This window comes from Bison bison, unplaced genomic scaffold, assembly GCF_000754665.1.
Source record: "Bison bison bison isolate TAMUID 2011002044 unplaced genomic scaffold, Bison_UMD1.0 scf7180017864456, whole genome shotgun sequence".
Lineage (NCBI taxonomy): Eukaryota > Metazoa > Chordata > Mammalia > Artiodactyla > Bovidae > Bison > Bison bison.
In genome coordinates, this window is record NW_011495018.1 from 17152305 (window position 1) to 17164880 (window position 12576).

Sequence of the window (12576 nt, forward strand, 5' to 3'; positions counted from 1 at the left end):
GAGGGATGGGAGGTGGGGTGGTAGGGGCCTGAACTAATCAAGCTCCTAATCATGGTCAGGAAAAGAAAATAAATCAGAAGTAAGTAATAAAGATAAACAAGAAATTCATGAGAGACAAATTTTTTAAAAAAATTCAGCATTCACACATTCACTCCTGACAAAAAAATATAAAAAACTGAAAAACAGAAAATAGGAACTGATGGGTATTTTTTTTCAGTAGGAAAGTTAACCTTAATCACACTTATTGATGTGGTTTGTTGATCAAACCTTTTGTATTTCTCTATTCTGTAATTACTGTATATTATGTTACAGTGTGTCTTTCTATTTGGTATGCCCATTTTCCTTTTTTTATTAAGATTTTTTGGGGGTTTTAGGAAGGTCTGTATTTTTGTTCCAGTTGCTATTTTCTATTAATATTTTTTATCATATTATAAAAGTATTAATTCCAATTTTATAATATTTTATGATCTGGTCTATCATCTTTAAATGGTATCCTTTAACTGCCACTTATTACCTACACAATTATCAATAGTCTGTTTCCCCACTTTCCCTTTTATTTCCATTTTTCTTTAGTTGCGTTCTTTCTAATTCTGTCAGAACATATGATTTTATATTATTCTTCATCTCTTGGGTTGTATTCTGCTGATTTAGCTAGGTTGGAACTCTTCCAGTAGTCTCTTCCCTGTCTAGTTCTGGGTTATCCTGGACCACGAGATATTTCGAGAGAGAACTGGAAGGTTAAAAGGCAGCAGCAGCCCGATCCTCTCCGTGGGAAGGCAGGTGCAGGGCACCAGTGTACACACTCTCCTCCTCTGTGGGCTCACCCGGAGGGCTGTGGGGGAGCGGCGGGGCCCCTGGCAGCTGCACCAGCTTTGGCCAGATCTCCTCCCTTGCCGTGTCCAACTCCCGGGCCAGGTTGAGCTGTTAGCTGCATGATGAAGTGAACAAACATATTCTGCTGGTCAACTCATTACTTAAGTTGGAAGCTTACATGGGCTCCAGCTCATCCTTAAGGGATTCCAGTTCAGGCATGTAGGTTGTAGTTTGCCCTTGTTCTCCCCTCCTTCATATCCATCTTTCCTTTCAACTACCTGACCTCCTGACTGGGTAGAACCATCAGACATACAGGCAACAGCTACAGGTAGACTAACTAACCAGCACAAAAATGCATCCACAAGATTATCACTGTTTGTGACTGCTAAATACTAGAAACAATGTAACAGCCTGGTGTGCTACAGTCCCCTGGTCGCAAAGAATCAGACACAACTTAGCGAGTGAATAACAAGGGTCAATACACAGGACAGGAGGGCAGCTGAATAAATTATGGCACGTGCGCATGCACACACACACACACACACACACATACGCACACACTACTATGCACTATTAAAAACAACTGGGAAGTTTTCCATAAATTTATATGGAGTGACTGCCAGGAAAACTTACATGATAAAAAGTAAAGTGCACAAAAATGTCAATGGTATGTCACTTAATATAAAATATTAAAAAAAGAAATTTAAAAAAGAAAAAGAACAGGACAAAAAGAATGAGATGGTAAGAATAAGAAGAAGAGATGGGTGGATGGAACTATATTTTCTGTGTGGTTCTGACTTTTAGACCAAGTCATAATTCTTCACGAAGTAGTGAAAGTGTTAGTCACTCAGTCCTGTCCAACTCTTTGTGACCCCATGGACTGTAGCCTCCAAGGCTCCTCTGTCCATGGGGTTCTCCAAGCAAGAATACTGGAGCGGGTAGCCATTCCCTTTTCCAAGGAATCTTCCTGACTTGGGGCTCCTGCATTGCAGGCAGGTTCTTTCCTGTCTAAGCCACCAGGGAAGCCCATAGTTTTGCATACTTAAAAAACAAACAGTATCAAACCAAAATGGGGGAAGGGGGGCTAAAAATACAAATAAAAACAAATGAATCTAGCTGCACTTCAAATGAATAACATAATCTTATGGGGGGTGGGGGGTGGGAGGAACTAATTTAAATAGTTTTTCAATTTAGTTGAGAGGGACTGGAAGCAAAGACATCCCGGTAGCAACAAGCACATCTAGTGTCCAGATCTTATTTTCTCAAAACCATTCTCAATATTCAATACTAAAAGGAATCAGAGGCTCCTTGGAAAAATGGCTGATTCAGAGGTGGGGCTGGGAAACTACAAGACGAACCTGGAAATATTTTGTTATTGACAAGAAGTGCTCAGAGAATGACTAAGGACAAAGGGACACAGGCGATAGAACAGCTTGAAGGAGATCCTATTAGTCAAACAGGAAAACTGTGAAAACCAAAATAAATAACGACAGTGACGCTTCATAAAAGCAAATAAGAATTCATGAGCTGAGTCCAAACATATTATATATATATTATATATCATATCTATATTATATGAGATGGTTGGATGGCACCACCGACTCAAAGGACATGAGTTTGAACAAGCTCAGGGCGAGGGTGAAGGACAGGGAAGCCTGGCGTGCTGTAGTCCATGGGGTTGCAAAGAGTCGGACACGACTGAGCAACTGAAATGATATTATATTACTTCAAAAAATGTATTTTTTTTCTTCTGGTCAATATACCCCAATACTTCTTCAAAAAAGTGATGAGTAAGGGTGAGATTTGAAAGATGAGAAGATGTTAACTATGTTAAGAGAGCAATGAAGGAGATTCCTGGGAGAGAAAGCAACACACGCAAGAGACTGAAGGTCAGTGACTCAACACACAGAACAAACGGGAGCACTGGACAAAACGAGAATAAACCTACAGACAGTGACAGTCTCCTGAGTCATGTTAAGGACTGAGATCTTCATTCTTAAAAACAACGGAAGTCAGATGAAGAATGAAGTGCAAGTCTCAAAGGTACTTCAAACTAAACTCGTGAACATCCCTCCAAACTTGTCCTTTCTACAGCATTTCCTGTCACAGAACGGCACCACCATCTGTCCAATTACACAAGCCAGAAAACTACCTACAATACCTGTGTCATAACCAACCAGCCCTCTATCATCACCCATCGTTAATCCATGATCAAGTCCTATTGATCTCATTACCTAAAACCGACTTCAAGCTATTGTCAGGTCTCACGGGGAACACAACAGCCTTGTCACAGATCCATTCTTCTTCACTAATTAACAGTTACCCACCCAGGAGACAAACGGATCTTTACAAAACACAAATCTGATCACATCATCTTCTGGCAGAAAACCTTCCATGGGCGTTCCATTGTTCTACGTACAAAAACCACATGTCTTGTCTTCAGCATATTCTTCCACATCCAGCTCAGAGTGCTGTAGCAACCAGGGCTTTCTTTGTTACAGAGTGCCTCTATGTCTGGAATGCTCTCACCTAGTAAAGTCATACCTGTCTTTCAGATCTCAAGCTCCATTTTTACTCTTAAAAAGGCTTTCTTGTTTTTATGAGGTACATGTGTCCTTTTGAATTACGGCTTTCTCAGGGTATGTGCTCAGTAGTGGGATTGCTGGGTCATATGGTAGTTCTATTTTTAGTTTTTTAAGGAATCTCCATACTATAGATAGCTAGTAAGATAGATAGATAGATAGCAGGTATCTAGTAGCTAGATACCTAGCTACTATAGATAGCACAGAGGCTCAGCTGGGTATTCTGTGATGACCTAGATGGGTGGGCTTGGGAGTCCAGGAAAGGAGATCCAAGACAGAGGGGATATATGGCTGATTCACTTCACTGTACAGAAGAAACGAACACAGCATTGTAGAGCAAATATACTCCATTAAAAAAGAAAAAACTTTCTATTCTTCCAGATTACTGTAATTTCCTTCTTAGCACTAATCGAAATTATAAAAATATTTATGTGGTTATTTAACTTTTCTCCTTGTTAGACTGTAATTCCTATTAATTATTTAGGGACCATACACTGTTTTATTATTTACCAGCACAGTGCATCGTACAAAGTAGGTAATGAATGGACAGGGTATAAATGCTAAAGAAACTTTTATGTGTGCAATAAGCCACATTATATTGACAAAATAGGATATGTATATTGATTTATACACAAAAACAACTGCCAAATAACTGCATCTAATTTTTTTCAGTGTCAACAACCTTAAAGTACATATACAGAGATTTTTCTTAAAATATTTCGCTTGTTCTGTTAATCATACATAAAAAATAAAACAGGATGTAAAAGACTCTTCCCTTTGGGATTTTTTGCCATCACATAGGCAATGGCACCCCACTCCAGTACTCTTGCCTGGAAAATCCCATGGACGGAAGAGCCTGGTGGGCTGCAGTCCATGGGGTCGCACAGAGTCGGACACGACTGAGCGACTTCACTTTCACTTTTCACTTTCATGCATCGGAGAAGGAAATGGCAACCCACTCCAGTGTTCTTGCCTGGAGAATCCCAGGGACGGGGGAGCCTGGTGGGCTGCCGTCTATGGGGTCTCGCAGAGTGGGACACCACTGAAGCGACTTAGCAGCAGCAGCAGCAGATCAAAACTACTGCATTTAAAATAAAATATGGAAGAAAGAAAAGGAAGAGAGGGAAAAGGAAGAAAGTGAGAAGAGAGGGAGAGGAAGAAGAAAGGGAAAAAAGGAAGGTGAAACCAAATAAAGAGTAACAGCTTTTAAAATGTTAGTAATAAAGTTAAGTTTTTAACTCATCATTAACTGGGGAATTTTTGCAGAAGCAGTCAATAATGTGTTAAGACTTTAAAAAAACTTTTAAGGTCTTATTTTTGTGAAATGTATAGACATATAGATAAAATTATATATAGTAGTATATATATATATATAATGTGTGTGTGTGTGTTCAGTTGCTCAGCTACATCTGACTCTTTGCAACCGCATGAACTGTACTCCACAAGGCTCCTCTTTCCAGGCAAGAATACTGGAGTTATTCTTGGAAATACTGCCATTTCCTATTCCAGGGGATCTTCCTGACCAAGGGATCAAACCCATATCACTTGTGCCTCCTGTACTGGTGGGCAGATTCTTTACCACTACACTGAAAAGCCTCATATATTATGTATATATAATATACAGCAGACAGTAAAGTTTGATCACAGGCAGTATAATAACTTAGTTCAATGAAAAAACTAAAAATAATTGAGGAGTTTTACTGTTACAAAAACTGTAAACTGACACATCTTGAGATCTAAAAGACAAGTGTGACTTTAGTACTAGGCAAGAAAGGATCCAATGGAGAAGGAAATAGCAACGCACTCCAGTATTCTTGCCTGGGAAATTCCATGGAGAGGAGCCTGGCACGAGGTTGCAAAAAGTCGGACACAACTTAGCGACTGAGAATGCATACACAAGAAAAGATGAAGGCAGACAAGGCAGGTTAGAAGACCCTGAGGGAAAGCAAGAAAGGTATGCAGAGAGAGGATTTTAGGTTTTATACCAAGAGCACTGAAAACACGAGGTGGAAAAAAATCACAATCACGGACTACTAAATTAAAGCAGAGGCCAGAAGTAAATTTGAATGTTTTTTAAATTTCAAAAACTGACATTTCCCTGTGGCCACATTAAACACTCTGTAAGTTTACCATAAATTGGCCAATATTTTTTTATCATACTTTAGGAACAAAGAATAATAAACATATAGGCTGCTGCAAAAAGAAAATATGAAGTGTGTACAAAAAAGAGTTAACACACCAGGCCCCACTGCTATTCTTTCAAAGGTCTGCTTATAGGGCTGGTCCTTGCCTGGATTTTGAGAGTGTCCCCATCATTCCCAGAACTGATAAGAGTGGCACACAATATCTAAACTGTTTGTACAAACACTATGGTTTATGGTGAACACTTGCTTTCCTTCTGGGAGTCTGGAATTTTGGTACACGGCGCCAGGCAGAAGATGCCTCTGTGGCCAGCCCCCAACAAAAACCTCGGGAGCTGTCTCTAATGACCTTCCCTGGCTGGCAACATCTCAAACTTATCCTAACAACTCCTTGCTGGGGGAATTAAGCACATCTTATGTGATTCCATCAAGAGGCAACTCTGGAAACTTGCTCCTGGTCTCCCCTGGATTCAGCCCCACGTGTCTTCTCCCTTGGCTGATTTTGCTTTGTATTCTTTTGTTGTAAAAAATTGTAGCCACGAGGAGTACAACTACATGCTGAGTCCTATGAGTCCTCCTAAAGAATTGACCTGGGGGTGGTTTTGGGAACCCTGACAGAGTAAAATCATCAAATAATGACTCATTAAAAGTTTCATTTCCCAGATGGCTACTCTGTCGTTGCTGTTTTTCAGTGTGGTGGTATTCCAACCGACTCCTTGTGACCTCACGGACTGCAGCACGCCAGGCTTCCCTGTCCTTCACCATCTCCTGGAGCTTGCTCAAACTCATGTCCATTGAGTCAGTGATGCCATCCATCTCATCCTCTGCCACCCTCTTCTCCTCCTATCTTCAATTTTTCCCCCTGCCCAGCATCAGGGTCTTTTCTAATGAGTCAGCTTTTTGTATCAGGAGCTTCAGCATCAGTCCTTCCAATGACTATTCAGGATTGATTTCCTTTAGGATTGACTGGTTTGATCTCCTTGCAGTCCAAGCGACTCTCAAGACGGCTAACAGACACATGAAAAGATGCTCAACATTGCTCATTATTAGAGAAATGCATATCAAAACTATAATGAAGTTATCTCCTCACACCGGTCAGAATAGCCATCATCAAAAAGTCTACAAACAATAAATGCTGGAGGCAGTGTGGAGAAAAGGGAGCCCTCTTGCACTGTTGGTAGGAAAGCAAATTGATACAGCCACTATGGAGAACAGTATGGAGATTCCTTTAAAAACTAGGAATAAAACTACCATATGACCCAGCAATCCCACTACTGGGCATTACCCTGAGGGAACTTAATTGAAAAAGACACATGTACCCCAATGTTCACTGCAACACATTTACAACGCTAGGACATGAAAGCAACCTAGCTGTTGACTGACAGATGAATGGATAAAGAGGTTGTGTTACATATACACAATGGAATATCACTCAGCTATAAAAAGGAATGCATTTGAGTCGGTTCTAATGAGGTGGATGAACCTAGAGCCTATTATACAAAATGAAGTCAGAAAGAAAAAAGCAAATCTTGTTTATTAACACATATACATGGAATCTAGAATGATGGTACCGATGAACCTATCTGCAGGCCAACCATGGAGATGCAGACACAGAGAACAGACTTATGGACACAGTGGGGGAAGGAGAGGGCGGGACGAATGCAGAGAGCAGCATGGACATATATATATTACCATATGTAAAACAGGCAGGCATTGGGGATTCGTTCTGTGACCTAGGGAGCTCAGCCTGGTGCTCTGTGATGACCTACAGGGGTGGGGTGGGAGGTGGGAGGGAAGTTTAAGAGGGAGGGCACGTATGTATAACTATGGCTGACTCATGTTGATGTATGGCAAAAACCGACACAATATTGTAAAGCAATTATCCTTCAGCTAAAAATAAATAAAATTTTTTAAAAGTTTACTTTCACTGTAAAATCAGAAATATATTCTAATTTTTAACAAAGTATGCAACAGAAAAATAGCACATACTACATAATGAGAATACCAGTGGTTACTCAGAAGTATTGTGGAATTTAGACTTCTAGAGTCTGATTTAATTATATATTAACATTCACCTAGTAAGCACATTTAAAAGTATGCCAAATTTTCCTACTAGATGTTTTCTTATAAAATCAGTGCTTTTCTTCAGATAGCCACTGTGCTAAATTTGCATGTTATATAAAAATATACCATTAACATAGCCAGTATAAAGAGGTTAAAAAAAAAATTAGAAACCCTCAAGGAGAAAAGGGAAAAAAATCCAGAGGTATCTGTCAATTTAATACAAATATATGCTAACTCATTACGAATTAATAACAAGCTTAGGGCCCAGCTACATTCTTAAAAACTGTTTGAATATCAGAACCATTCACTACTATTAAGTATCTTTACTTTTGCTTTAGATCTTTGACATTTATAATTTCTTGTATGCTACTGTGAAAGTGATACTGGTCACAATTACAAACCTGATTCTAAAAGCTGTTTTAAAGAGGAAGGAGACTGAGTATTAAATTGGTCCTCTTTCAGAGTGTTTTTAAATTAAAATCCACTTACTCACTCAGCTGAGCGTTTCTGGCTTACTGATAAACAAACCGAAATTCCATGAAATAAAAACAGGCTGCTGAATGCCTCTTCAAGGACATAAATAACATGGCTGCAGATACATTCATAAATATATCAGATAGTACTGAGATAAGACAGAGCAGCGTGATGAATTAGACTAGAATTAACATATACACACTAATATACGTAAAAAAATAACAAGAACCTACTATAAAACACAGTAAAGTCTACTCAATATTCTGTAATAACATAATCTATATGAGAAAAGAATCTGAAAAAGGATATATATACACACACGTGTGTGTGTGTGTGTGTGTGTGTGTGTGTACAGCTGTTCACCTTGCTATACCTGAAACTAACACAATATTGTAAATCAACTATATTCCAATAAAAAAATTTTTTAAAAGACTCTTAGCAGCAAGAAAGCAAATTAATTTAGTGCCAGCTTATTGAACTTTCATATGATAATTCTGATTATGCCTGCTTTTGTGAATATGAACTGAACTTATCTTCAAAGCAATATAAAAATCTTTTTTTTTTCCTAAGTTACCAGAATTTTAACACAGTAGCATATTACTGAAGTATTGTTTCTTTGAAATTACAATGTTGAAACCACTTACAAAGTATTTTACTTTTCACAAGTGTATTTATATGTAAAAATTGTTATTTTTTGTCACAATGTGTTTTAAAATATTTTCAGTAAACTGGTAAAGAGATTGTAAGGATCCATTCTAAGAAGCCACTGAATCTGCTTCAGATGGAGGTTAAACAACTGAGTTAACCTAAGAGTTTATTAGCAGTGATCTGAAGTAGGAAATGGTTAACTTTGGGATTTTTAACCAAGTCTGTAAATACCATCCTGAAACACAAATCATATTGTCATTCTCCTATTATGCAAATAAAACCACCTCAAACATCTGTATTTTCAATGGATGAAAAAGCCTATTAACTATTAAGAATGTTACACAAAGCTCTTCATAGTGAGTCTGAACCTAATCTACCTTCCTCTCTTTCACTTTTCCAAGGAGCCCCTAAAGTCTTGCCACAGTAAACTATTTTTCACTCCCCAAATCTACTCCTTCCATTTGGTATCTAAGAGAGATGAAAATGTTTGCAATTTCCTAGAAGGAGGATTGTAAGTAAAGCATTTCATGGACATTTCTAATCTTTGACTATATGAATAGAGTATCACTGTTTAATTGTTTTATTGTAAAATTTCCTAATTTGATTAAATGGATCAGGGGAATTAATTGCCTCTTATATTAGCTATAAATCTAACTTAAATAATTTTTAAGATGCTTAATCTTTTTCTTTTAACATCTTTATAAAAGCATTTTATAGAAAGGTAATACATTCATATGGCAAAAATTCAAACAGAAATATAAAATGCAAACCAAGTCTTCCTCCTTCAATGTTAGTCCTTCTTCGCTTCCCTGCTTGTTTACCTGTCACTTCCTCAGCCAGGAGTGTCCCTCCTGCCCCATTTTCATTTTCAGCTACACTTCTGCTCATTTTTCAAGTTTCAACCTAATTGTCTCCTCTGACAAACATCTTCCAAAGCTTTTAGGCAAAGTGAGTTACTCCTTTCCCCACTGCTTTAATTCAACTTTGTTATGTATTTCCTTAGCGGTTAGAGTATCCTGCACATAATACATACTCAATAAATGCATTTATTACATGGACTTGAACAAGACACACAAGCATCTAAAACCTAGGAGGCAATGAAATACTCTTATTTCTTAAATATGGATGAATTTTTAAAAACATGATTTAATTACTGGGAATATTTGAGTTTTTGATAAATCTCGTTAACAGGCAATTCCAATATAGTCCATTCCAAATTAAAAGCATTGGAAGTTTCATTTGCACTGAAGATTTTATTCAACATTTCTTTTTTTTTTGTAACTAAGTTTCAAGATACCCTTCATTTTTGTACATGCATACTCTATTCTCATTTTTACTCTCACAAGATCAGTCTACTTTTTAGTGACTGCAAAGAGGACAGCTTCAATTAATTTAAGCCTAATCAAATGGAGCCTTTATTTCATTTACTCCACATGTCCTCTTTTTATAGAAAGAAGTAAACAAGAAACAAAATCTGAAAAATGTCAAAGTTCTAAAGAAAAGACTAAGCATAATCTCTTGTTAAAATTTCAAAATTTGTAATACCATAAAAAAGGATTTCCTAGTGTGCTCTGGAAAGCCTTAACCTTTATAAATAAATAAAGCAGGGTCAAAGAAAAAGTATCTGTTATAATATTCTGCCTTCTAAAATATTAGTAGTAGTTTTAGGTCATTTGAAATTAAAGGAAGCCTAGTGATAGTTCCTAAAAAGAACTTTAAACCTTTTTATCATAGGGAGAAGAGTATAAAATTAGTCATTCATTTTATTTTCTCTTTTTTTCATGGAACAAATTTAGTTAAGTCCAGATGTACAAAATGACATTTTTAAAATACTTGATCATGAAAAAAGTAAACTATATCCTTATTTTTAAAGAAAAATCATATACTAAACGCTGGTTCTTTAGGAAGGCAAACCATTATCACTAAGCTTAACTCTTCACAAAAAGGTACATGGAGTCCTTAATTCAAGATTAGAAATTACTTTCAGAATCACTGCAGTCTTGCCAAATGTTCATTCTCCTATGAGCAAAATGAGTCAGCCACTCTCCAGTGACTATGCCAGGACAGTCTGTTAGAAACCAACTAAAAAGAGCAGATACCTTTATCAGAGTATGTGTGTTCTAACGCATGAAGATCGGGCAACAGGTGAATACAGTTTATGCAGCAGTAGGTGAAGAAATCAAGGATGACCACTTTTCCACATAGATCCTTATAGACAGAAATAGGTTCTTCCGTATTCAGCCATTCTAATCCTGAAATTTACACAAAATAAACAATGATTAAAGGAAACAATGAAGATAATTTATCTAAAACTTTCCATTAAAATGTGAACCATTATTATTTGTAAGAAAAGATGGGGGACAGGAAGGAAGAGGGGAGTTAATACATAGAAAGCTACTATTATGAGGCAGTCTGCAAATATAGTAAGAAAAAGCTACTGAATTCTCTTAGAAATAGCATATTAGTCTGTGTGTGAAAGGAAGATCAACATATTTAGGTAAAATATAGGGAGGAAGAATCAATATTAAAAGGGTTTAGGTACATGATTAGGTACAAATGAGCTATTGAAAATTAAAGTCACCTTAAGAATAGAATAAATAACAAAAAGGAGCAGTGTTAGTGTTAAACTTTAAGGATAAACACGCTGTTGTGCAGTCCCTCAGTCACGTCCGACTCCTTGTGACCCGACGGACTGCAGTACACCAGGCTTCCCTGTCCTTCAGCACCTCCCAGAGTTTGCTCAAACTCCTGTCCATTGAGTCATTGATGCCATCCAAACGTCTCATCCTTTGTTGTACCCTTCTCCTCCTGCCTTCTATGTCTCCTAACATCGGTGTCTTTTCCAATGAGTCGGCTCTTCGCATCAGGTGATCAAAGTATTGGAGCTTTAGCATCAGTCCTTCCAATTAATATTCAGGGTTGATTTCCTTTAGGATTGACTGGTTTGATCTCCTTGTTGTCCAGGGACTCTAAAGAGTCTTCTCCAACACCACAGTTCAAAAGCATCAATCCTTCAGCACTAAGCTTTCTTTTGGTTCAGCTATCATATCTGTACATGACTACTGGAAAACCATAGCTTTGACTATATAGACCTTTGTTGGCAAAGGATAAACATACAAAATACCTAAGCCAATTTCATAAGAGAAAGAGCTAAAATGCTCTGTATTTAAATGAGACCTTAAATACAAAATATTTTAAATATTTTATTTCATTTCATTTAAATGAAAATATTTTAAATGAAAAGTTAAGCAAAACACAGTTAAAGATTTCATGAAAGCAATATTAATATCGATGAAGACCATGTTCCCTTCTCTCCAAAGGAAAGAAAATAAAATCTAATTAATCTGTGATTTCATAAATCAGAATTTATAATTACTAGACCATGATTTACAACTTTAACTACATACTATGAAGAAAAATTTTGTCAAACAAAAGTAGATTAAAAGCGCAGCATCTGTTACCAATTTAAGAAACAAAGATAAAGAGTTCGTTGCTTATAAGTAAATAAATGTACCTACTAAAACCATTAATTATACCTTGAAGCTTGGAAATAAATAGTTTATAGAAACTGAAAACCAAAATTGGGTGGAACAAATGAATAATAACAGTTAACAACTAATAACGGCAACTGGAGTTACTCAAAACAAAATCTAAAAAAAAAAAAAAACCCTGCAAATCAAACTAGTATTTCTGTCAATAGTCCAGCCTAGTGAGGTTTTGGCTTCCCTGGTAGCTCAGACAGTAAATAATCTGCCTGCAACATGGGAGACCTGGGTTTGATTCCTGGGTTGGGAAGATCCCGTAGAGCAGGGCATGGCAACCCACTCCAATATTCTTGTCTGGAGAATCCCCAT

The 12576-nt window shown here is 37.2% G+C and overlaps 1 protein-coding gene across 1 annotated transcript in view; it reads right to left on the reverse strand.

Annotated features, from left to right (window-relative positions):
• The window catches only part of NHLRC2 (NHL repeat containing 2), a 61683-nt gene that overhangs the window by 44216 nt on the left and 4891 nt on the right, over positions 1 to 12576 (reverse strand). Inside the window, exon 2 of the mRNA XM_010859302.1 lies at positions 10822 to 10974. Coding sequence (XP_010857604.1) covers positions 10822 to 10974 — 153 coding nt within the window. The remainder of the gene's footprint in view (positions 1 to 10821; positions 10975 to 12576) is intronic.